Here is a 27859-nt window from a genome sequence, read left to right as displayed (position 1 = left end):
AGCCAGAGCTTAATATGATAATTACTTAGTAAAATTAAAAACTAACGTCCTTTATCATCATTGCAAGGCACAAGAATGATTGGATGTTCTTTATTGGACTCCAGATAAAAGCTAAACAAAAGCAGGAAAAAAAATTGGATGTTCTTTCATCTTATTGAAAGCCTTCATCAGATACACCTCCTGAAGCATCAAACATTACTCCTTCATTTGACTTATCTAATCTGCTTTCTCACCAAGTGCTTTAGATTTCTTCAATGATTTCAGCTCATCAATCAACTGAATCAAGTTGTTGTAAGAATGTCCACGTTCCTCTATAATCCTCTTGGCAGCCTCACCAAGTTTCTTTGCTCTCATCATCATTTCTTTGCTCTCTTGGCCACTTCCCATTAAAATCTCTACGGCCTTCGCTATCTCTTCTGTAACACCCCGTTACTCAAAACAAATTAAATAACAAATAATCATCAGAGTATTTCACCAAACAGGTATGCTACATTGCAATTTCAAAATTTCTTAAATAGAAAATAAAACTATTTAATTAAACCACTTGATAAAAATGGAAACATAGCAGCGGAATAGTTTTCAATCCAACATCAGCCTACGGCATTAAAGGCCTTGGCATAATCCAACAACATTGTTCAAAAGATAGTAAAGGCTCCACATCACAATTCCAAAATTTGATACATGGAAAGGAAAAGAAACAACAATAATATAAATGACACCACCACCAACTACTCAGGATCACCTGCAAGTTACCCATAGGAAGGGCAACATTTTCAAGTAGAAGGGGTGAGATTCACAACAATAAATATAGATATTAAAATCTTCAATTGAATCTAACACCCTAATCAACAAACTTATCATCTTGTAAACATATATATATATATATATATATATATATATATATATATATATATATATAAGTTACAAGCAGCAACAACAACAACAATACACCATGATCACAATGAACATATATAAATGTATATTCAACACCAACATCATCCATCAATTAATAACTGAAATCAACAACCAAGATTCATGCAATTGACATGACCACTGCTAAGACACCATCTTAGACTTCTTAAATGAAATGCAATATGCATGTGGTACCAAACAGGACCGAAGCCCTCACCGCTTTTGAATGGTTAAAGCATTCATCACGACCGAAGCCCTCACCGCTGTTGAGCAACTAGTACTCCAGGACCGAAGCCCTCACCGCTGTTTTATGCATATGCAATGGACCTACTTGTGGATATCTACATACAACTGACCATGCAATGCAACAACATGTGACTCCACTATAATAATATGTATGATTCAATAAATAACATACATTCAACCATCATCAATAATCATCGATCCAGCAGTTCAAACAACCAAAATAATGCATAATTATATATAACCATGCCCAAATACAACAACATACAACCACCACTATTCAAGCTAGCAAAACCACACTCAGGAACTGTGCAGCTCGCCTCGCGAGCACATCTGCTCGCCATGGCGAGTTCACAAAAACACTAGCTCGCCATGGCGAGTTCAAGGCGAACTCGAGGCGAGTGAAAATCAGGTGCTCTCGGGAAAAGCCATTTTCTCACTCAAATCCCAATTATAAGTTCCCTATTCATCTTTTTAACCTAAAACTTCCACCATTCATCTTTATTATCATCTAGGTACCTTAAACCATCCCCAAAACATCTTATAACAACTTTTCAAAAATCAAGTTTTAATCTGGGCTACTCGCCATGGCGAGTTGGACTGCTCGCGAGGCGAGCTATGAAGTTGCTCACTCGCCATGGCGAGCACAGCTACTCGCGAGGCGAGCGATGAACTTCTGTACGGGCAGAAAACTGGTTTTCCCAAAAATCCCATTTTCCTTCCAATCACTCCCCAAATCAGTTTACAGATGAGAATTGAATGTTTCTATGCAACCAAAACTGAATTCTAACATCAGAACAGCAGTATCTACCCCAAAAACCATAAATTCAATTAATACCCAATTCTTCAATTTCACTCCAAAACCTGTTAAAACCAAAATCAGACTTTAAAATCTACACTAATGAAGTAAACCTCACCCTTACCTTAGTTCAGAATGAAAATGCACAGCAAAAATGGATTCCCTTGGTTCTTCTCTCTTGTTCCTGGTTTCCTCTCCCTTGGCTTGATTTCACGTAAAACAGTTTTTCACGTACAATACTATCTAACTTCTATTTCCTAACTCCCCACTCAAAGGTAACTCCCTTCTAATTACACTTAACTCCCCATAATTTCTAATAACTCCTATTATTTCCCAAACTCCAAAATAATCATTATTTCATACTTATTCTAATTATTATTAAATAAATCATATTATAAAATAATGCACCACATAAATCACCCAAAAACACACACATATATATAAATATATGCATATACTCCACATAAACCACCAAACCTCATATATATATATATATATACACTCCACATAATAAAATAATTAAATAAATAACTAGGGCGTTACAACTCTCCCCAAATTACAGAATTTCGTCCTCGAAATCTTACCTCAAGCAAACAACTCCGGATACGACTCCCGCATCTTACTCTCCAGCTCCCAAGTCAAACTTTCATCAGTCGCTCCACCCCAAACGACTCTCACAAGAGGTATCTCTTTACCTCTCAAGGACTTCACCTTTCTGTCATCAATCCTCAACAGCATAGTCTCCACAGTCAGGTTGTCCCTAACCTGCACATCATCCCTTGGAATCACATGAGAAGGATCCGCAACATACTTCCGAAGCTGAGAAACATGAAACACATCGTGCAAGTTCGAAAGATGTGGTGGCAAACCAACTCTATCTGAAATCTGATACGGACCAATGAACTTAGGAGTCAACTTTCTCGACTTCAGAGCACGACCAACACCCGTCAAAGGAGTGACCCTCAGAAAAACATGATCACCCTCCTGAAACTCAAGCTCCTTCCTTCGCTTGTCATGGTAACTCTTCTGTCGACTCTGCGAAGCTTTCATCCTTTCTCTTATCAACCTGACTTTCTCAGTAGTCTCATGAACCAAATCCGGTCCCAACACAACACTTTCACCCGACTCAAACCAGCATAAAGGAGTCCTACACCTCCGACCATACAAGGCTTCGAACGGTGCCATACCAATACTCGAGTGATAGCTGTTGTTATAAGTAAACTCAATCAAAGGCAAGTGACTGTCCCAAGCTCCACCTTGTTCAAGCACACACACTCTCAACAAATCTTCCAATGATTGAATCGTCCTCTCCGACTGACCATCTGTTTGAGGATGATAAGCCGAACTCAACCTCAACTTCGAACCCAAGGCGTCCTGTAAACGCTTCCAGAACCTAGAAGTGAACCTCGGATCTCTATCCGACACAATACTCGCCGGAACACCATGAAGTTTCACTACACTGTGAATATAAATTTCTGCTAACTGCGCTACCGGATAATTGATATTGATAGGAATGAAGTGTGCCGACTTTGTCAACCGGTCGACAACAACCCAAATAGCGTCATGCCCCCTCGGAGTGTTCGGTAAACTCGTCACAAAATCCATAGAGATACTATCCCACTTCCACTCCGGTACATCTAACGGTGTCAACAACCCCGCAGGCTTCTGATGCTCAACCTTGGACTTCTGACAGATCAAACAGGCATAAACGAACTGAGCAACATCTCTTTTCAAACCGGACCACCAAAACAGTTTCTTCAAATCATGGTACATTTTAGTAGCCCCCGGGTGAATACTCAACCTACTCTTGTGACTCTCCTCAAGAATCAACTTCTTCAACTCTTCATTATCAGGAATACAAACTTTACCTCTGAACCTCAGCACACCCTGATCATCAACCTTAAAATCACTATCCTCAGTGTCATTACCTGAAGTCATCAAATCAACAAACTTCAAATCCACTTTCTGAGCTTCTCGGATACTGTTCAAGAAGTCACTATCAATTTTCAACATTCCCAAATGTATACTCTGGAATGACAATTCACAGACAAGACTCATGTCTCTGAAATGTTCTAGCAATTCAAATTCCTTCACCATCAAAGCAGACATGTGCAAAGTTTTCCTGCTCAAAGCATCAGCCACAACATTGGCTTTACCCGGATGGTAATTCAAGCCAAAATCATAATCCTTCAGTAACTCTAACCATCTCCTCTGCCTCATGTTCAGTTCCTTCTGGTCAAATAAATACTTCAGACTTTTATGATCACTGAACACCTCAAATCTGAACACCTCAAATCTGGAACCGTACAAATAATGCCTCCAAATTTTCAAAACAAAAACCACCGCAGCTAACTCCAGGTCATGTGTAGGATAATTCTTCTCATGAACACGCAACTGCCTAGAAGCATACGCTACCACCTTACCATCTTGCATCAGAACACCACCTAAGCCCAGCTTAGATGCATCACAGTACACAACAAACGGTTCTTCTGGTTTAGGCAAAATCAAAACAGGAGCAATTGTCAATCTTCGCTTCAACTCATTGAAACTACGCTCACACTGAGCATCCCACACAAAAGACTTACCCTTACAGGTCAACTGTGTCGACGGAAGAGCCAATTTCGAAAACCCTTCTATGAACCTGCGGTAATAACCAGCCAAACCCAGAAAACTTCTGATCTCAGTTACCGACTTCAGAGTCTCCCACTGTGATACCGCATCAACCTTTGAAGGATCCACTGCAATATCACTACCAAAAATAATGTGACCCAGAAAGCTCACTTCACTTAACCAGAACTCACATTTCGACAACTTTGCATACAACCTCTTTTCCTTCAACACTTGCAACACAATTCTCAGATGCTCTGCATGCTCCTCCTCATTCTTGGAATAGATTAAAATATCGTCAATAAACACCACAAGAAACTTATCCAGAAAAGCATGGAAGATTCGATTCATGTACTCCATAAAAACACCAGGCGCGTTAGTAACACCGAAAGGCATCACTTTGTACTCGTAATGACCATAATGTGTCCTAAAGGCCGTCTTCTGCATATCTTCATCCTTCACCTTTATCTGATGATAACCAGACCTCAAATCAATCTTACTGAAAATCTTAGCACCAACCAACTGATCCATCAAGTCGTCAATTCTAGGAAGCGGATACCTGTTCTTGATCGTAACTTTGTTCAACTGACGGTAATATATACACAATCTCATACTACCATCCTTCTTCTTGACCAACAACACCGGTGCTCCCCAAGGTGAAACACTGGGTCTTACAAACTTCTTATCTAACAGGTCCTCCAACTGTTTCTTCAACTCAGCTAACTCAGAAGCTGACATACGGTACGGTGCCATCGACACCGGCTTAGTTCCTGGAACAAGGTCAATTGAAAATTCAACCTCCCTTTCTGGTGGCACATCAGGAATCTCATCAGGAAACACTTCCGGAAATTCATTCACTACAGGTAACCCATCAATCACAGCTTGATTTTCTAACGACAATTGTGCCATTAGAGAATACATCAGAATTCCATCACGTTCAAACTGTTTCATCTGTTTTGTAGACAGAAGCTCAACCTCACCTTCTTCTTCAGCAGAAGAGAAATGCACCGTCTTATTATAGCAGTTGATATGGACTCGATTAAACTCTAACCAATTCATACCAAAGATAACATCCATACCCGTCAACGGCAGACAAACTAAATCAATCACAAAATCTCTACCAAACATAGATATAGGACACCGCAGACAAACAAGAGAAGTGGTTACTGAACCCTTAGCTGGAGTTTCAACAACCATTTCCCCTTTCATATCAGATACATCCAAACCCAACTTATATGCACATTCAATAGCAATAAAACAATGAGTAGCACCAATATCAATAATAGCAATTAAAGGAGTACTATTAAAGAAACAAGTACCTCTGATGAGTCGGTCCTCATTAGGAGTGTGCGTACCAGTCAAAGCAAACACCTTTCCACCAGTTCTAGTCTTCTTCGGTTCAGGACACTGTGTACTAATATGACCTTCTCCATTGCAATTGTAACAGACAATGTCCCCACGCTTGCATTCAGCTAAACTGTGACCCTTCTGACCACACCTGAAGCACTTCCTATCATCTCTTCCACAAACATTACTCTTGTGGCCTTTCTCACCACACTTGTAACAAACAATCTCAGCCGGAGCATCTCTCCTCTTGGGCCTCCTATCATCACTCATCTTCTGCTTTCCTTTGTCAGCAGGAGCACTGTAAGGCTTAGGACGATTCTGTTATCCCTTACCCCTCCTCTCACTCATTATCTTGTAATGAGCTTTGGTGTCTTCTTCATAGATTCTACACCTGTTAACCAACTCAGAGAAGACTCTGATCTGCTGATATCCAATGGCTCTCTTGATGTCAGCCCTCAATCCATTCTCAAACTTGATACACTTGGAGAACTCAGCTGTCTCCGCACTGTAATGAGGGTAGAATGTGGCAAGCTCCACAAACTTTGCAGCATACTCTGTGACAGACATGTCACCCTGTTTCAACTCCAGAAATTCAATCTCTTTCTTACCTCTGACATCCTCTGGAAAATACCTGCCCAGAAACTCCTTCCTGAACATGGCCCAGGTTACCACAGCATCATCCTGTTCCAACACAGGCAACAGACTAATCCACCAATCATCGGCCTCTTCAGCTAGCATGTGCGTCCCAAACCGCACCTTTTGAACCTCAGAACACTACATGACCCTGAATATCCTTTCAATCTCCTTCAGCCATTTCTGAGCACCGTCAGGATCATACCTACCCTTGAAAGTTGGTGGATGATTCCTCAAGAAAGTCTCTAGCATTCTGGTTCCATCGTTACCAGTCTCAACTTTAGGTTGTTGTTGAACAGCTTGAGCTACAGCCTCAAGCGCAGCATCACTACTTCCAGTCATCTCGAGATTCTACACGACAAACAACAACTCAGAACAACAACAAAAAGCAACATTAAAGTTGACACTCTATCATAGGTGGCTCAACACGACTCTACTACTTGGCCGGACGGACCAACCTGCTCTGATACCAAATTGTAACACCCCGTTACCCAAAACAAATTAAATAACAAATAATCATCAGAGGATTTCACCAAACGGGTATGCTACATTGCAATTTCAAAATTTCTTAAATAGAAAATAAAACTATTTAATTAAACCACTTGATAAAAATGGAAACATAGCAGCGGAATAGTTTTCAATCCAACATCAGCCTACGGCATTAAAGGCCTTGGCATAATCCAACAACATTGTTCAAAAGATAGTAAAGGCTCCACATCACAATTCCAAAATTTGATACATGGAAAGGAAAAGAAACAACAATAATATAAATGACAGTTCTCATCCCACGTATCAGAGCCCTAGACACGACTCTTGAGCCACCACCAACTACTCAGGATCACCTGCAAGTTACCCATAGGAAGGGCAACATTTTCAAGCAGAAGAGGTGAGATTCACAACAATAAATATAGATATTAAAATCTTCAATTGAATCTAACACCCTAATCAACAAACTTATCATCTTGTAAACATATATATATATATATATATAAGTTACAAGCAACAACAACAACAACAATACACCATGATCACAATGAACATATATAAATGTATATTCAACACCAACATCATCCATCAATTAATAACTGAAATCAACAACCAAGACTCATGCAATTGACATGACCACTGCTAAGACACCATCTTAGACTTCTTAAATGAAATGCAATATGCATGTGGTACCAAACAGGACCGAAGCCCTCACCGCTTTTGAATGGTTAAAGCATTCATCAGGACCGAAGCCCTCACCGCTGTTGAGCAACTAGTACTCCAGGACCGAAGCCCTCACCGCTGTTTAATGCATATGCAATGGACCTACTTGTGTATATCTACATACAACTGACCATGCAATGCAACTCCATGTGACTCCACTATAATAATATGTATGATTCAATAAATAACATACATTCAACCATCATCAATAATCATCGATCCAGCAGTTCAAACAACCAATATAATGCATAATTATATATAACCATGCCCAAATACAACAACATTCAACCACCACTATTAAAGCTAGCAAAACCACACTCAGGAACTATGCAGCTCGCCTCGCGAGCACATCTGCTCGCCATGGCGAGTTCACAAAAAACACTAGCTCGCCATGGCGACTTCAAGGCGAACTCGAGGCGAGTGAAAATCAGGTGCTCTCGGGAAAAATGTCATTTTCTCACTCAAATCCCAATTCTAAGTTCCCTATTCATCTTTTTAACCTAAAACTTCCACCATTCATCTTTATTATCATCTAGGTACCTTAAACCATCCCCAAAACATCTTATAACAACTTTTCAAAAATCAAGTTTTAATCTGGGCTACTCACCATGGCGAGTTGGACTGCTTGCGAGGCGAGCTATGAAGTTGCTCACTCGCCATGGCGAGCACAGCTACTCGCGAGGCGAGCGATGAACTTCTGTACGGGCAGAAAACTAGTTTTTCCCAAAAATCCCATTTTCCTTTCAATCACTCCCCAAATCAGTTTACAGATGAAAATTGAATGTTTCTATGCAACCAAAACCGAATTCTAACATCAGAACAGCAGTATCTACCCCAAAAACCATAAATTCAATTAATACCCAATTCTTCAATTTCACTCCAAAACCTGTTAAAACCAAAATCAGACTTTAAAATCTACACTAATGAAGTAAACCTCACCCTTACCTTAGTTCAGAATGAAAATGCACAGCAAAAATGGATTCCCTTGGTTCTTCTCTCTTGTTCCTGGTTTCCTCTCCCTTGGCTTGGTTTCACGTAAAACAGTTTTTCACGTACAATACTATCTAACTTCTATTTCCTAACTCCCTACTCAAAGGTAACTCCCTTCTAATTACACTTAACTCCCCATAATTTCTAGTAACTCCTATTATTTCCCAAACTCCAAAATAATCATTATTTCATACTTATTCTAATTATTATTAAATAAATCATATTATAAAATAATGCACCACATAAATCACCCAAAAACACACACATATATATATAAATATATGCATATACTCCACATAAACCACCAAACCTCATATATAAATATATATATATATATATATATATATATATATATATATATATATATATATACTCCACATAATAAAATAATTAAATAAATAACTAGGGCGTTACATCTTCCCTCTTCACCGCTACGGTTTCACTAGTGCTATTCCAGAACTCGTTTACTTTTGCTCCAACTGGGACCCCTATCTTCAAAACATCAACAAGCAACTTTTCATTGTAAAATTGCTCAGCAAATATTGGCCATGCGATCATTGGCAAACCAGCATTCAAGCTTTCAAGAATCGAGTTCCAACCACAGTGAGTCACAATCCCTCCTGTTGCAGGATGATCCAATATCAGAAGTTGTGGTGCCCAATTCCATATGATATAGCCCTTTTTGCTTTCTTTCATCCTTTCCTCAAAATCTTGAAGGAAAGTGTTTTCACTCTCATCCCTCTCATATTTCCTTACAACCCAGATAAAATTATGACCTGAATTTTCGAGACCGTGTGCAATTTCTACAATCTGAGCATTATCAAGCCTAATTAGACTTCCAAAACTTACATACAATACGGACTCATTTTCCTTTGAGTTAAGCCAATTTAGCCACTCTTCCTCTTTTCCAAGCTCCTCTATGTGTCCCCTATTGGCCTTTTTTTCATCATTCTTGTTGGTCCAAGCTGAAACTGGCCCTACACTCCAAGATTTGATCCCCATTGTAGTGCTTCCAAGTTTTTCATAATCACTTTCCAGTTCATGAAAACTATTGTATAGTGTTCCATAACTAATTTTCTCTGATTCAAAAATTGTTTCAAAATAGGCAGTGGCAGGTTTCTTTGTCCTTAACCAAAAAGGAAGCTGCAGGAGGAGTCATCTCAATTGAATGAGGGAATCCAGGAACAGTAAATTTCTGTGTATCAGAAACCAAATTATCATGAGGTCTATACTTCATGATAAAATGTTCTGCACAGTTGGAGAAGTAGCTTGAGCTGTAATAGTGAATTCTTGGAATACCTAGTTTTGCAGCTGCTTCGACCGTCCAAGGAAACATCATATTTGTCACTATACATGTTACATGTTAATATTTAATTTAATTATCATTAACTATAACCTATTAGTTAGCCTGCTTATTAGTATTCTATTCAATTGTATTTATACATGTTGATTAGTCTTCTCTTTATTTTAGTGTATAAATAAACCTGTCATGTACTTTTACACACAGATCAATGAGAATTATATATCACTTGTCTTTCTATTTTCTACTGTGTTCTAAATATTAACATGGTATCAGTTGTGAATCTCTTCATCAATTTCTCTTGTTGATCGATTCATCTCAAGAATCCTCTTTATTATTCAATTTCTGATTTTTTATTTTCAGTTTTCATTCCGCTGTTCATTTGATTCCTTGATTATTTGATTTCTTTCATCTCTATGGAGAATCCACCATTTTTTTGATTTTGCAACCAATCCTTCAAATCCTTACTACTTGCATCCTAATGAAAATCCATCACTTGTTCTTGTTACTCCATCATTGGATAACAAGAATTACCAGACTTGGTCGCGATCTATGCGGGTCGCCTTAATTTCCAAGAACAAATTGAAATTTGTTGATGGCACCCTAAATCCTCCTCCTGTTTCAGATCTCCTTCATGAACAATGGTTAAGATGTAACAACATGGTTCTGTCTTGGCTTCAACGATGTATTTCTGAAACCATTGTGAAATCAATCATTTGGTGTGATCGAGCCTCCGTGGTTTGGAAGCGATTGGAGAACCGTTTTGCACAGGGTGATATTTTCAGAGTTGCTGATATTCTTGAGGAATTGGCTAAATTTCAACAAGGTAATCTTGATATCTCCTCCTATTTTACACAATTAACCACTTTGTGGGAAGAAATTCAGAACTTCCGGCCAATTCGTGATTGCACTTGTGCCATCCCTTGCACTTGTGGTGTTGCTTCTGATCTCAAAAAGTATAATGAGCAAGACAAAGTAATTAAGTTTTTGAAAGGTTTGAATGAGCAATATGCACATGTGCGCTCTCAGATTATGCTAATTAATCCTTTGCCTGAACTGGATAAGACTTTTTCTCTTGTACTTCAACAAGAAAGACAAACACATATTCCTGTTTTTGGTGAAATTCCTGTTGATCAACAATCAGCTGTTAATCAAGTTCAGCAAACCAATTCTAACAAAGGTTTTGCTCGTGGTGGTTCTTCTAGCTATAGAGGTCGAGGTAAAGGATCTTATAATGGAACAAGAGGACAGAATCAAGGCATTACTCGCACTTGTAGTCATTGTGGAAGACATAATCATACAATTGAGACTTGTTTCCTTCTCCATGGCTATCCTCCTGGTTATCAAAACAAAGGTCCTAAGTCAGCGAATCTTGCGGTTTCTGAACAAAAGTATACTGATGCTGTCCAGAACCAAGGATCTGTTAGCAGCCCTTCACTGAATTCTATCCATGAGCAATATAATCAGATTTTGCAGCTTCTACAACATCCAAATTTGCAAGCTTCAACGTCAAACACCAATGCTACTATACCTCAGCCTGCTGTCAATTCAGTTATCTCACTTCCCGCAGCTTATACTTCCACATCCACTCCCATAATCGGTAAGAAATCTACTCTTTGGGTCATAGACTCAGGAGCAACTGATCAAATCACTCACTGTTTGCAAAATTTTTCTTCTTTCTACAACATTCCACCTATCTCCATGTCACTACCAAATGGTAATAAAATAGTGACAACCATAGCAGGCACAGTATCCTTATCCAATTCACTTATCCTTCATAATGTTTACTACATTCCTGATTTCAACATCAATTTATTTTCAATATCTCAATTTTTGAAAACTTCTAATGCCAGTTTCTTGTTTTCTATTGATACATGTTCTATTGTGCAGATTTTGAATCAGAGAGTGATTGGTACAGCTAAGAAGTTTGGAGGACTGTATGTGTTGGATTCTTCACTGCTAAATAAATCTCAAAATAATGGTTTAGTTTCTGCTTCAATTTGTAATTCTGTTTTTCCAAGTTTGTCGTCTAAGTCAACTGATTCTGCAAATGTTTGGCATTATAGATTGGGTCACATTTCGGATTCCATACACAAATGTATTTCCATTCAGTTTCCCATTGTAAAATACACCAGTACCCACTCTCCTTGTGATATATGCCATTATGCAAAACATAAGAAAACATCATTTCCTCATAGTCTTATTCATTCCACTCAAATATTTGATATACTACATGTTGATATTTGGGGACCCTATGCTACCCCTTCTGTTTTCGGATTTAAATATTTTTTAACCTTGGTTGATGACTTTAGTAGATTTACATGGGTCATTTTTATGAAATGTAAAGGTGAAACAAGAAATCATCTCATGAATTTCATTTCTTTCATTGATACTCAATTCCATAAGAAACTTAAATGCTTGAGAAGTGATAATGGACTTGAGTTCATCATGCCTTCATTTTATCTTTCTAAAGGCATCATTCATCAAAGGTCTTGTGTTGAGACTCCTCAACAAAATGGTATTGTAGAAAGGAAGCATCAACATATCCTTAATGTGGCTCGAGCCCTCTCCTTTCAATCTCATATCCCTACCAATTTTTGGCATTTTTCAATTCAACAAGTTGTCCATATCATTAATCGAATCCCAACTCCCCTTCTACAAAATAAATCCCCATATGAATGTCTTCACCAACAACAACCTTCTTTAATTCACCTAAAAGTCTTCGGTTGCCTTGCTTTTGCCTCCACCATCCAAAGTCATAGAACCAAATTTGATTCTAGAGCAAGAAAATCAGTTTTTCTTGGATATAGAGAAGGCACCAAGGGTTACCTTCTTTATGATCTTCATTCACATGAATTTTTCTTATCAAGAAATGTCATCTTTCATGAATCATCTTTTCCATTTTCTACATTGCATGAACGATGTTCCCCTGATTCCTCTACACCTCATGTCTCCGTTGATAATTCACATCTTTCTTCCTATCATGAACCCATCCAATCATCTGTTATTCCAAATTCTTCTTTTCCTCTCTCTCAAAACCTTGATAATTCTAATACTTCTACAACACATAATTCTACCCCTCCTAATGCTACATCTTCTGCAACAGCTATTCCAGATCAGACCACAACAGATGTACCTATTCGACGATCTGCACGACCTAAAACAACACCGGCATATCTTAAAGACTATCACTGCAGTCTCCTTACTTCTTCTGAATCACAATTACTCTCTGACTCAGGTAAATCGGCATATCCTCTCTCTTCTGTTTTGACATATGATCATTGCACTCCTTCATATAAAAATTTTTGTCTAACTGTTTCTTCTAACCCTGAACCTAAGACCTATAATCAAGCTTGTAAGATTGAATGTTGGAAAGAAGCTATGAAAGCTGAGTTACATGCTCTTGCAGCCACAAATACTTGGTCAATTGTTGATTTACCACCAGGAAAAGTTCCAATTGGATGCAAGTGGGTTTACAAAACTAAATACCACTCTGATGGTACTCTTGAAAGGCATAAAGCCCGGTTAGTTGCAAAGGGTTATACTCAAATGGAAGGAGTTGATTACTTTGATACTTTTTCACCGGTTGCAAAAATGACTACAGTTAGAACATTACTTTCTTTGGCAGCCATCAAAGGGTGGTTTCTTGAGCAACTTGATGTCAATAATGCATTTCTCCATGGTGACCTCAATGAAGAAGTTTACATGGTGTTACCCCCTGGTCTGAAGCTTCAAAATTCAGATTCTAATGATCTTAAAGTTTGTCGGTTAAATAAGAGTCTCTATGGCTTGAAGCAAGCTAGTAGGCAATGGTATGCCAAACTTTCTGCAGCGTTGGTTTCTCTCGGATACACTCCTTCTGTTGCTGATTCTTCTTTGTTCACTAAGCTAAAAGGTACCAATTTTACTGCCTTATTAGTTTATGTGGACGACATAGTTTTATCAGGAAATGATTATGCTGAAATTCAGCATGTTAAGCAGTTTTTGGATCAAAAATTTCGCATCAAAGACCTTGGGAAGCTAAGATTTTTTCTTGGCTTGGAAATAGCAAGATCAAACAAAGGAATTTCGGTGAATCAACGCAAATATACTCTTGAGCTTCTTGAAGATAGTGGTCACATGGCTGTTAAGCCTAGTTCCACTCCCTATGATACCTCCTTAAAGTTGCATAATTCTGATTCCCCTCCATATCATGATGAATTCTCCTTCAGAAGTTTGATTGGTAGACTTCTCTATTTGACACTCACGCGGCCTGACATTGCTTTTGCTGTTCAACAACTTAGTCAATTTGTTTCCAAGCCCCGTGAAGTCCACTTTCAAGCTGCTACAAAGATTCTGAAGTATCTCAAGAACTCTCCAGCCAAAGGGTTATTCTATTCATCTTCATCTCCCGTCAAACTTGCAGGTTTTGCTGATTCAGATTGGGCTAGCTGTCCCTCTACTAGACGATCTGTCTCCGGTTTTTGTGTGTTTCTTGGCTCTTCCCTCATCTCATGGAAGTCTAAGAAGCAAACAACTGTTTCTAGATCCAGCTCTGAATCTGAGTATAGAGCCTTGGCCAGCCTTACTTGTGAATTACAATGGCTCTCCTATTTGTTCAAGGATCTTCATATCAACTTTCAACAACCAGCTTCAGTATATTGTGACAATAAATCAGCCATATATCTTGCTCATAATCCAACATTTCATGAGAGAACAAAACACATTGAGATTGATTGTCATGTTGTGCGCGAAAGAATTCAAAGTGGTCTCATTCATCTCTTTCCCGTGCCATCTTCTTCTCAAATAGCAGATTTGTTGACAAAACCACTTCTGTCTTCAGCTTTCAATTCCTTGGTTTCCAAGCTTAGCCTATGTGATCTTCATAGTCCAGCTTGTGGGGGGATGTTACATGTTAATATTTAATTTAATTATCATTAACTATAACCTATTAGTTAGCCTGCTTATTAGTATTCTATTCAATTGTATTTATACATGTTGATTAGTCTTCTCTTTATTTTAGTGTATAAATAAACCTGTCATGTACTTTTACACACAGATCAATGAGAATTATATATCACTTGTCTTTCTATTTTCTACTGTGTTCTAAATATTAACAATACAATCAGGTTGAAGTTCTTGAAACAAATTAGCCTCAATCGGATCTTGGAGCATGGCTATTCCACGGGCAATTTTACTAATAATTTCTGTTGAAGTTCCATCTTTGAGGTTTTCAACACCATCAGGGAGACCTACCTGAGATGACGGGAACTGAATAAGCTGAGTTTTGATGGAGTATCCTGAATTGAAGTCACTGTCAATGGCTTTTTGAAATGTTGAAGCATTGGCATGTGTAGTGATGATGGTAACATTAACACCATGCATGGCAAATAGTCTTGCTGTGGCTATCATTGGATTCATATGGCCAGGAGTTGGATATGGAACAAAAATTATCTGAAGTTGGTTATGAGATTGTTGAGACTCCATTGTTGGGTTAGGAATCTATGAGGTGGATGTGTGGTTTTTATTCCTTTGAGAATTGATATTTAAATTTTAGTTTCTGTGACTGACATAGAATGTTTTTCAAGAGAAAGTATGGGATAGTCACAAGATTTGGGCACTTTATTTATACCCCACACAGATAGAATGGTTTCGAAAATAAACAAATGAACCATTATCTCTTTGTTTGCCCTAAAGGGGTAAACAATGCTTAACCTTATCTATCACGAGGATTATGAAATAATGACACGAACTACACGGGGTAAGAGAGATTATTAAATAGTAATTGTAGCAGAATAAACACCGTTGTCCCAAAACAACATAAAAAACATAAAACAAAAAATATCTCCAAAAGAGTGTAAAGTGGGTTAAACAGTCCGTTCCTTAAAGTAAAATAAGTCTACTACTAATCTATTATCTAACACCTCCCTTGAAACTAAAGATGCATTAACATGAAACATCAAGAGTTGTCAATCATGAAACAAAAAAGTAAGAACTCGATAACAAATAAACTCAAAATATCTTTCTTCAAAAAAAAAAAAAAAAACTCAAAATATATAATATTATAAAATTACCTCTCAAGTTAAAGTTTACTAAGCTTTAAGCTTTTTTTTTAACAAACAAAAATGGATTATATTTACAACAGCAGAGAGTCCTTAGTAGCACAAGGTGTCCCAAGAAGAACCTCAAAAGTTTACAACCAAACAATAGTAAACAAAGGAAAACAAAAATAAGTTAGCCGATGCACATACAAACAAAAGGGCTTGAGCAACATATATGAGAGTTTGCACCAAGATAGACATTATAAGCTTTCAGCCACCAAAAAGAATGTAACTTGACTTTTTCTAGCAAATGATGAATTGTATTTATAGGCTAAGTTTTCATCTTTGTTTGGGGCTAAAAACTGGAGTTTTCCACGAAAAGGTAGCAAAAAGCAGTTAATTCCTAAAATACAACAACCGCGATCGCGCAGGTCACACCCGAGGGCGCACGAGTGTATTTTTGCGCACCCGGGGGCACCTGGATCACACTCGGGGGCGCACCGGCACTATTTTTTGCGTGTAATCGCATGTTTCTTTGTCTTTTCGATGTTTTCTTCTATATAACTTTTATTGGAATTTGGAACATAATTTCTCACTACTAAACATATGATATTTTGCAACAGTTTTAAGGTGACAATTTAATAAAAGACAAATGCTAACTTGTGTCCTCAATGGCACATATTAAGGAACTCATTATAGAAATATACATATTAAAAATTGTGCCGTCAACTTCTTAAAAGTTAAAATATTATGTTTTACAATGCAAAATTGTTCTTTTTGGGTTCCTTAACATGTGCCCTTAGAGCACGAGTTAACATGACCCTTAATAAAAGTGTTACACACATTAAAATATGCTATTTGTTATCCTTTCTTTATTCTTCCATTTTTTTTAAAAATAACAGTAATCCCTTTCTCCAATCTCCCACTACAACAATATCAACATAAACACATCAATTTTCAAAAACCCTAATTTAAAATTTATTTTTTCTTCAATCTCTAGAGCAACAATAACTATAGTTCAAGTTAGAGACAAAAAAAAATATGAGCAACTAAAATAAAAATGAATTTGTTTCAAAGGAAATGTGATTTATAAATTAGATGAGGCGTAAGAAAATTGGAGTTTCAAAAAAATTATATAGCTTTTTAAGTTAGGTTAGAAATATGAGGGAAAATATAAATTTAACAACACAAACACAATATACTCCTACAATAGATCAATTCCCAAAAAAAGAAGGAAGATATCTTGTCTGAGTGATAGAAATTTTAAATTAGGAAAATATGTGGTCTTATATATTTTTATTTTTTTTGAAGGAGTGGTCTTATATTTTAACAACTCACACACTAGAGATAATAGATCAATTCCCAAAGAAAGAAGGAAGATATCTTGTCGGAGTTTCTTTTATCACCTGGTTATGAGGGATAAGTAATAAAAAAAATAGAAAGGATGTTTTGGTGGGGAAGAAGCTTTTCAAGTTAAAAAGAGAGAGAGACAAAGACAAATATATGGTTGAAGGAAGGTCCACATGAGAAAATTGAAAGAGAATTTAAAAATAAAAATAAAAAAAAAAGAGTGAATTTTAGTGGATGTTGGCAGTTGAGAGAAAGAATGAGAAGAAAAGAAAATATTCTAGTCCACTTATAATGTGTTTGGATGAAGGGTTTAAGAGGAGAAGAGAGAGGATAATTTACCTTTTGTTTTTAAATTACGAACAGTATAAAATATTCTTTTTAAAAATTAAAGATCATATAATATTTCAATCACATTAAATTTATTTTAAAAAAATATGTTAAATATAGTCTGTAATTAAAAAAAAAAAGGTAAATCTTCTTATCATTTTCCCTCCTAAACTCTCCATCCAAACACACTTTGGTGTACTTCAACGTGAAAGAGATTAAAATAACCATACAAAAATTTAAATATGGCAAGCAAGCAAAAGAAACAATTTCCGTCAAAGATTCATGCACGGTTTCCATAAATCATTTTTCATGAATCTTACTAATCAAAGTTCAAAATCAACATGCAAGATTTTTAAATTGCAATGAAAACACAAAAATTGTTTTTTCCTCAAAGATCTTTGTACCTATTACCTAAGACTCTATTTTATGCTGAAAAAATTATTCTTTGCTTTCATAAACAGTGCAGGACTTACTAATGAAATTAAAATATTATTTATTATTTTTGTTAGAAAAATAATAAATGCGCAATATAAATTAATTTCAGGAGAAAATTTGCGGAGTTGAAATGATTGAATTTAATTCACCAAAAAAAAAAATGATTGCATTTACAACAATAGATTTTATTAAGCAAACAAACCCATTTCTGAATAGAATTTTTTCTTTTAAACCAAGTTATACAAACTGAAAATAAAAGTATCACGATGGTCCAAAAATAAACAGAGGAAGTTCTAAATCCCTGTTATCTTCCCATTATTCTTGAAATCCTTCTAAATAAGTTGCACCTAAAATGTTGTACAAGGGTCAGTTTATGAAAAGTTTTACAAAGCTAAGAACATGGACTCTACATAAAGATGATCAACACACTTATTTTCACATAAAAATACAATCAAGATAAATAATAACATCAAGAAAATATCACATTAAATGTAACATCCCATAATTTATTTTGATTAGTTGAGTTAGGAGTTATGCCTTAGAAATCGTTCATTTAACCTTCATTGGTGTAGTTTTATTTAAAGAATTTTTTTTTTTTTAACAAACTAAAATGGAATTTTATTACCATACCAATAGCAGTTCCCAAACATAAGGTGTGCTTAGGAGACCACTACCAATTTACAGAGGAACAATAGCAAAAACAAAACAAAACCAATAGTGGTTAGCCAATGCCCAGACAAGTCATATGACTTGACCACCACCTCTGAGTACCAAAAACAAATGTGGTTTTTTTAGCTTTCAGCCACGCTAACAATAACAGTTTAATCTTATCAAACAACCTAGGGATATCAGTTACAACATTATTAAACATACGGTTATTAGGATCATTCCACATCACCCAGGTACACAATAGTCAGATTAACTGTAGACACGAACTTTTAGCTTTGCCAATTCAGAGCCGCACCTGCTCCTATAATGACGCATAAGATGTGCAAGAAAGAGAAAAATTGATTTGGTTCGGAACTTGCGTGCGCTACAAATGTGAACCCATTGGAATTTTACTGTTTCAGATATTTCTATGTTTCTACTTTAATGTAAACTGGATTGCATCCTGTTGCATCAAGCTATCATGTGATTTGTTAGTAAATTGAATTGAAGTGTTTATTATAGTGAATAGCATGTGGTTAGGAATTTGATGTTAATGTTAAATGACAATTGAGGTTGAACTTAATAGATAATTGAATGAAATATAATATCTTATAGAATGTGTACATTCAACTGTGTCATGTATTCCCTAAAATTTGTACCTTGCACTTGATTTTAAGACAAGGTTTTGGTTTCAACTTGTATTGTAGACTAAATTTCTATATTGTCTAATATCGAAATATGGCACCTTAAATGATAGTCTAGATAATTAGTTATGTTGTTTCATTAAATAACACAATCCTCGCATATCAAATATCAAAAAAATTACACATAAGGTTAACATGCATGCTCATGCAAGAATCCATGAACGTAATATAAAATTGTCATATCAATATAGAAAATGTAGTTATCACATATGGTCTATATATAAAGTTCATACCAAAAGACTAACAATCACCCTACATCTTTCAAGAATATCACACAATAAGACTAACAATCATCTTTGTTGGTATATCAACAATTATTTATTATATCAAAAAACACAAAAACAACACTATACTTTGGGAGTTCTAACAAGTGTTCCTTTGAAGCCTATCCTTTAAGATCAAAGTCAACTAAGTGTTAAATCTCTAATTTTAGGTAAGGGTGAGATGACTTTCGATTGAATTAGATATATAATGATAAATGGTGACAAATAGTTATTGTCTAATTTCTCACATTATATAGGATTTGACCAGCTATTGATTCCATAGAGTAGATTAGATGTTTAAATATGATAATTGACAAGTGATGAATAAAATATTAGTTTATAATAAATATTTACTTGTTCTGAGTTTTACATTAAATATACACCTATGTCGCTAATTATGTGATATATGGTGAATTGAATGATGTTATATTGTGAAATTGATGTGACATATATGTAATTGGTCATTGGTGATATGTATTCTAATTGTCCAATGTGATATCTTAATGTGAATAATATGATGTGTAGAATTTTGTGCGTCTTGAACCGTGAATTATGTGAACCTTGAGGTTTGAATAGTGTGTTTGTTGTGAAAAATATGCATTGTGTCATATATTTGAAGAGTTTTAGTCCTATCCCTAACCAATGATTGTTCTGTATTATCATAAGTGACTTAAGCCTCCAAGGAGAAAAATATCGTATTACGAACTTTAGTATAAGTGAAATGTGTTTATGTGTTTCTTGTATAGGAACCATTGGATAATTCTAAGAGTTTGAGAAAACATATTTTGTTGGCCTAATATTAATGATCTACTAATTATATCACATGAGTTACTTGAGGAGGGGATTCCTAAGGGTAAGGTTGTAAATGAGTCGGGAGCTATTGCAGGAAACATCCTTTTTTTTATGTTGGGATTTGTATACCCTCACTACGATAGCTGCATAGATACAAATTTAAGTTTTATATAAAACATCGTGTGCTTGATCATCAATATATAATGGCAATGATCAAGGGTTAGATTAGTAAAATTCATTGTCTACAATGAGTTATCAATGAAATCATCTCAAAAGTATTTATGGAGTCAACATATCCCAACTTATATATATATATATATATATAATCAAATGACATCAAGGTGTTAAATTAAAATTGACACCAAATTCTGACCACTAATACAACTTTAATCCAACGTCACTTTTTAATTCATTGATCGCTCATGTGCTTGATCAAATGACCCACATTGTACTTTTAGAAATGATTTATTCCATCTTCTCTACTTACCAAAAATTTCTCCCTGCTAATTTTTCGTGCATTATCTTTGTCTCCTGATTAACTCAGTTACTATTTCATTTGTCGAAGTGGTATTACTCTTCTACTATGTCATGTTCGTTTTAGGTGATCAAGTTTCCCCTATTTTTGGATTTAGCAACTGCAACAACAGTGATGAAATTTCTTATGTATTTCCCTTGATTTTTTTTCAATTTCGATATTTTTATATTTGTTTGAAAATCAGTCCATTACTTGATAGTGAATGAAAACAATGAAAAGTAAAATTAGATTAAATGATAATTAAACTTCAATAAATTTATCCAACAACAACAATAGCTTGTACTATTTTATGACAGTTGTCATGTCATATTTTTAGAATATTTTAAATTAAATTTTTGGTCTAATTATATTAGTTTAGTATTTAATTTAGAGTCGATTTGAATAAATTGTCACTTTTGTTTATTGAGTCAAATAGTGAGTAATTATCTATTATTACTCAAAAAGAATAAGACAAAATCATGGTTTTATGCATTATTTGGTAAGTGAAAAGTTATTGTCTTCTAAATAATGGGCCAAGGAGATAACATGGACATGCTGACCGGAAAAGAGAAGAAATTTCAATCAGGTACCGTCTTCGTTGCCCCTCACATATAAAAGGAAGAGATTCCCGTTTTATCAAGGGGACGTTTTGGGGAGAAGATAAAAGGGGCTATCACGCTTTGGATACATGAGTGATCACGGTTGGGCACTTGGAAACTCAACATTCAACAATGAAATTGAGGAACAACGTCGATACGACAAAACTCTATAGGTTTAATTTTTTTCCTATGTTGTTTATTCTGGTAATTATGTCTAGATTTTTATATGTTTATGTATGACTACTAGACCTAACTTCTTAATTATATAAATTGATCTTAGAATTTAATTGACTACTAGTCATAGCAGTTAAATCTGACGTAGTAAATTTGTTTAGCTTAACATATTAAGTTAGAGATAGAAAATTATTGAGTTATGATATAGGAATTAACGCACAACTATAACCTTTAACGGTTACGGATGCACTTAAGAGATTAATGTATTGTAACTTTATAAGAGGGTTCTGAGTCAAGAGATTGATTAGAACCATTTTGTTAATTAATCGTTAAATTAGGTGAGCACTTTTAGAGAATAGATGCAATTTAGCAATCACTGATGAACAGAGGATTCGAAAGACCTCATCATTTTTCTCCTTAATTCTTTACCACTTATTTACATTTTCGCTATTTGTTTTATGATTGTTAAGCTAACTATTCACCATGGATACGAACTTATAAATTTTATTATTTCGATTCTTTTCTAATACATTTGCTAATAGTCTATCATTATACAAAAGAAACATTAGCATTGCTGCAAATATCAATTTCAAAAAATTAAGAAGTGGTAGCAATATAGAAATGATCAATGGAACAGATAAAGACGAATATTTTGATATAGAAATGAATGAGCATATATGAGAAAATAAATTCAGAGTGTAAAATCAACTATTAAAGGAAACATATAGCAAGATAAATCAAGAAATATGTGACCTTATTAATCATTTTGGTGATTGCTTTCAAGTCTTTAAGGTAATCAAATTGAAGGGATGAGATTTAGTGTGGTTCAACACCTTCGTCTTCTTATTACATATTCAATCTTCTACGATTATATATTTGTATTAAAAAAAAAAAACATTTTTGAAGTGATTCAAACCCACACCCTCTTGCTCCTTTAAAAGGATTTATACCACTAGGCCGGTTATAAATTATTGATACTTCTTGAAACCATTTAATATATATTCCATAGGAATTTGACATCCCAAAAAATTTACTTAAGATCCGCCACTGAAGGCTATCAAAGAAATTGCAAGCTCATAGAAATATATGAAAGTGTGAGAGAAATAGTAAGATTAATAATATTATGATGAACAAAAAGAATGAAAGGCTAAGACATAATAGATAAATAGATTTTACCTTAAATTCAAACAAAAGTACATCGATTTTTAATGCACTTCATAATAAAATGACGGGGAAGATGAAATTTTTTATAACAATCGGAGTCAGAAACACAATTTTCTGTAACATAAATAAGAAAAATAAATATTATTGAAAAGGGGTGAAATATTGTGCATTAATCTAAAAAATGATAAAGAGCGTACTTTGATTGTCGTCGGGTTCAGCACAAAATTGAGAAACAAATAAGAACACAATATACACAAATTTGAGAACGTCAGCCATATTTTGCTTTTCAACTTTACAATGTAACAAATATAAATGTGTTTTATTACTTTATATAGTAAAAACCCTCGTAATATATTTAACTAAATTACTTTTGGTAAAAAAAAAATCTAAATTACTTAAATAGTTTTTGATAGTTTTTTTTTAGGAAAAATAGTTTTTGATAGTTATGTTGTTGCAAGAAAGCGTTCATTATATTTAGAATAATGATCAAATATCTCTTTGGTATATTGATGTATCATGTTTGTCCTTTTAACTCATCGAATAGATCTCACATGAAAATATTGGTTGTAATTATAGTTCATTATTTATTTTTTTACAAACCTTTTATTTTTCAATTTTTTTATTTCATGTCTAGACTTTCGTAATAGGGAGAGGACACCCAACATTATATATGTTGGTATGGCTGTAACTAGACTCACATGTCTGAAATAAAGTAGCATGTTCAAATTTCAGGGTTACATATGAGAAAGGGAGACTCTATTAAAGATGACCAATAAGATTTTCGTGTTGAGATTAGTTATTCATTACCAATGGATACTCTGCATCTGTAATATGGTAAAGAAATACAACGAAAATCACAAAATAGTAAATATAAGTGTATAATGGTAATAAAATTTGTTTTAGGAATAATATAAGATGATAATATCTTTATGTATTAATTGAAAATCTTGATAATTATCCCTCATATGTGTATTTTTTTTTATTGTTTTTGTCTTTACTTATTTTAATTGTCTTTACTCATTGGTCAATTTTGAGATTTATTTGATATAGTTTATTTATTTTTATTTTTTGAATTTATTAAGATGTATGTTGTCGTTACTAATTAGAAATTTTTCATATGTAGTTTTGTTTTCTTTCTTTAGTTTATCGCAGTGCTGAGATTTATTGTCAAATCAACTTAGATTTGATGTGGTATTTAAATCATATCTAAAATTAAAGATGTCCAAATGAAGTCCAATAAGTGAAGACTTCGTTTCTCATATGTTTTTGTTATGCGGTTTTTCAGATTATAGAATTTGAAATGAGTAAACCATCAAATTGGTCACTGTCTTTGTACCAAATTTTCAATTTGGTCCCTGACTCTATTAATAATTCAAAATGGTCTCTGTCTTTGTCAAATGTTTCTTAGATTGGTCTCTGCCTTTATTAATTGTTTTGTATTTTGAGTGTTATCGATTCAACGTGTTTTGGATATTATTTACTGGTTTATGGAATAATGCCTTTTGGATCTTATTTGGTACGTTAATGGCTTAAAATGCAAAACAACTAATAGAGGCAGGGACCAATCTGAGAAACGTTTGACAAAGAAAGTGACCATTTTGAGTTATTAATAGAGTTAGAGGTCAATTTGAAAATTTGGTACAAAGACATGAACCAATTTGGTGGTTTACTCAATTTGAAATAACCAAATTCTGGTTTTTTTTTTTATGAATTTTAACACATGATTATACTCTGCATGTCCAATTTAACGTTTATGATTACAATATGAAGGTACATATGCAAATGCAATTTCGTCAATTTGCTTTCCCAAAAAAAAACTCAATGTGTCCAACTCCAAAAAAAATATATACAAAGGTTCACTAAAGAGGGATAATCTACTCAAGATGATCATTTTGAACGGTCAATCAAGTGATCACCGTCTTTCTTTGATAATTTAAAATTTTTGCATTCAGATGCACCAGTTTCACAATCCAAGTTATCATGTCCAACCGGAAAGAGTAAGAGTGGGTGTCTAAGTAATTAGTCTACTAATATTCCATCCAGTTCAACACAACTTCCCAAAAATGAATTAGTCGCCTCTATTCATGCAATGGATGTCTCTAATGATGTCACCATGAATTTTGTACTATTTATAGCTATATTATATTCTATTAAAAAAAAATTGATTCACTGCGGGGAAGGGGATGAGGCGGGATTACCCGAACCCATTGGAGACGGGGATGAGATTCAATTTCTCATCCCCATTGGATATTGTAACACTCCTATTTCTATTAAAGCAATTAAACATGCGAATAATACATTTATTCAAGAAATAGAGGCTACGCCATCATACAAAAATTCAAAACCAATAAACATGTATATAAACTTCAACAATCGCAGCGGAATATAAACCAGAGTACTCAACATATACATGTCATGAATCAATTATTACATCAACATAGATGAATCTCAAAAAATCCCAACATACGGGTAAGTCTCCAATCATAACAAAATCCAAAGTAAAAGATAATCTAGACCGACACAACGAAGCCTAGATCAAAGCCGACTAAACTCTAAACACCGATATCGGAGAAAGCTCCCGATATCCACCAAGCATTAAAACTCACCGAGCAACTAACCCTGCACAACGTCTACCCATCCATACAAACAGGTAGGCGATTAAAACGACTGTGGGTAAGTATTACATCATCATAATCCAAATAACAGTTAACATGGATATTTCAATTTAAACATCATGCACTTGATCAATAATAATATTCTCATACATATACTTACATCAAGACCCCAATATCTCACATCAATAATCACCAATCACATGTGTCTTGAACAAATATCAATTCACAATTATTCATACACAATCACCAATCACATATATCAATAAGACTCATGTCATGATATGCACCTATCGACACATATATGCATGTGGTATCGGATCACCTCAAGGTCGTCACCTTCGATGCAACAAAAACATCGTATGTAAGATTTCACACCCGTCTTACATAATCTCTGAAGTAAAAGAGTTCAACCCTTTTACAACTACAATCTCAACACGACTATGATGCATGGACATGTACAAGGACTCGATAATGCGACAACAATCCACAATTTTCACCTCAATATATAGGACCACGCCCAATTATATTGATTATCTCCACAACATTTGCATTATCAAGAAAACATGTCCATACACAATCAATTCATAGTATTCATCATCACACATCACATGATTATCAATAATCAACAATGTCATTCAACATTAACTATCTCATATAGTTTCACCGTTTCAAGCATTTCTTACATTCTAATCAAGATAGCATACACATCACATGATAAACATCATATCCAATACAATCATTCATTCATACAACTTCACTTAGTCATATAAGAGTAATCACAATAATTCATAAGGTAATTGACTTGAAAGAACCATTTCCGACAATATTGTATCAAGTGGCAAACGGCCGACGTTGATAATTCTCACAACAAAGCAACACAAGGACTCACTAGACCCTTTACACAAGGTTAATTCTTTCATAAAAACACCCCTAGATGATTAGGATAAAGTCCCTATACTTAGAAATAAGTTTGGAAACAATTGGATCAAAGAAAATTGCATTTTTAAGGTTTTTAGAAAGACAGCATCGTGGCACGTTGGTTTCCCATCGTGACACGATTTTTTCAAGATCAGAAAGACTGAAATCCTGATCAAAATCGTGGCACGTTCATAGTTTGACAGACAGCACCAGATTTTCAACCTCAACGTTTTCGCGCATAAAAATCAAACCGTTAATCTGTTTTCGATGCCATTTTCACCTACGTGTTCATGACACTTAGCCCTATCTTAATGTACAGAAAAATTCAAGTTTCAACATTCCCAAATTCATTTTCCAAAGCCTTACCCAACACTCATTTTTCCAAAACGGTTAACAATTGAATTTTCACCCGAAACCCCCGATTTTTCCCAAACGACTCGACTATCACAACTACAACATAAAAACAGAAATTCCATCAAGTTTAACTCATCCAACCACATAGACAACTCAGTCAACAACTTTGTATATCAAATTTCACTTTGGGTCCTTCACATGAACATCTAGCACAACTTCACCAATACAAACAACAACTTCATAAAATGGAATACCCATGGTATCATTCAACAACAAAAACATATCTAAATCAACAATACTTCATTTAGACATGAATTCAACCATAATTCAACAACACAATATCTCAATCCAACAATTTGAGCAAAACTCATAAGTACCCATTTTCACCAAACTAACAACAACAACTTATTTCTCAACAACAAATCATGAATCATGCATACCCAAGCCATGAATAATCATCCACAACATCACTTAGCAACAACAACATCAATTGATCATGAAACTTATCACAATTCATCAACAACATAACATAATTCACCAATTAAGCATATTTTCAACATATACCATTTTCTCATACTTTGAACATGTAATTCAACTAACAACAATTCAATTATCCATAACTTCATACATCCAAACATGTCATCATAATTAGAGCACGAATTTCATCATTTATGAACAATTAATCAATTACACAATTAAGCACTTATTCATACCATAATTGAAAAATTGCAATAATGATTATGATGAATTCTAACCCCTTACCTTAGTTAGGTTAATCTCTCTAGCTTAGACTTCAATTTTGCTCCTAGCTCTTCTCCCAACCCTTGATTCTTCAAGTCCTCTTCTCTCTAACCCTTTTCTCCTTTTGCTCCCACTTTCTCTCTCTAACCCTCTCAAAAATATCTTATGAATGAAAGTGTGAGGAAATTTCTCATAAGACTA

At 34.8% G+C, this 27859-nt stretch overlaps 1 protein-coding gene and 1 long non-coding RNA gene across 2 annotated transcripts; both read right to left on the bottom strand.

Moving 5' to 3' along the window:
• Positions 1-160: 160 nt before the first annotated feature.
• LOC25499962 (soyasapogenol B glucuronide galactosyltransferase) lies at positions 161-15506 on the bottom strand. The gene is given in 5 exon segments (XM_013593747.2): positions 161-411; positions 9155-9886; positions 9888-10087; position 13368; positions 15138-15506. Coding segments are annotated over 5 exon segments (1497 nt in total). The 3' UTR covers positions 161-216.
• A 7038-nt stretch (positions 15507-22544) lies between these two features.
• Positions 22545-23407, bottom strand: LOC11412162 (uncharacterized). Its single transcript, XR_003006743.2, has 2 exons — positions 23228-23407; positions 22545-23144 (listed from the first exon to the last, which is right to left on the bottom strand). It is a non-coding gene; the product is annotated as an uncharacterized lncRNA (long non-coding RNA).
• Between the last annotated feature and the right edge of the window lie 4452 nt (positions 23408-27859).

This window comes from Medicago truncatula, chromosome 7, assembly GCF_003473485.1.
Source record: "Medicago truncatula cultivar Jemalong A17 chromosome 7, MtrunA17r5.0-ANR, whole genome shotgun sequence".
Classification (NCBI taxonomy): Eukaryota; Viridiplantae; Streptophyta; class Magnoliopsida; order Fabales; family Fabaceae; genus Medicago; species Medicago truncatula.
The sequence above is the reverse complement of the archived record's forward strand: the minus strand, read 5'-3'. Positions and strand labels throughout refer to the sequence as shown.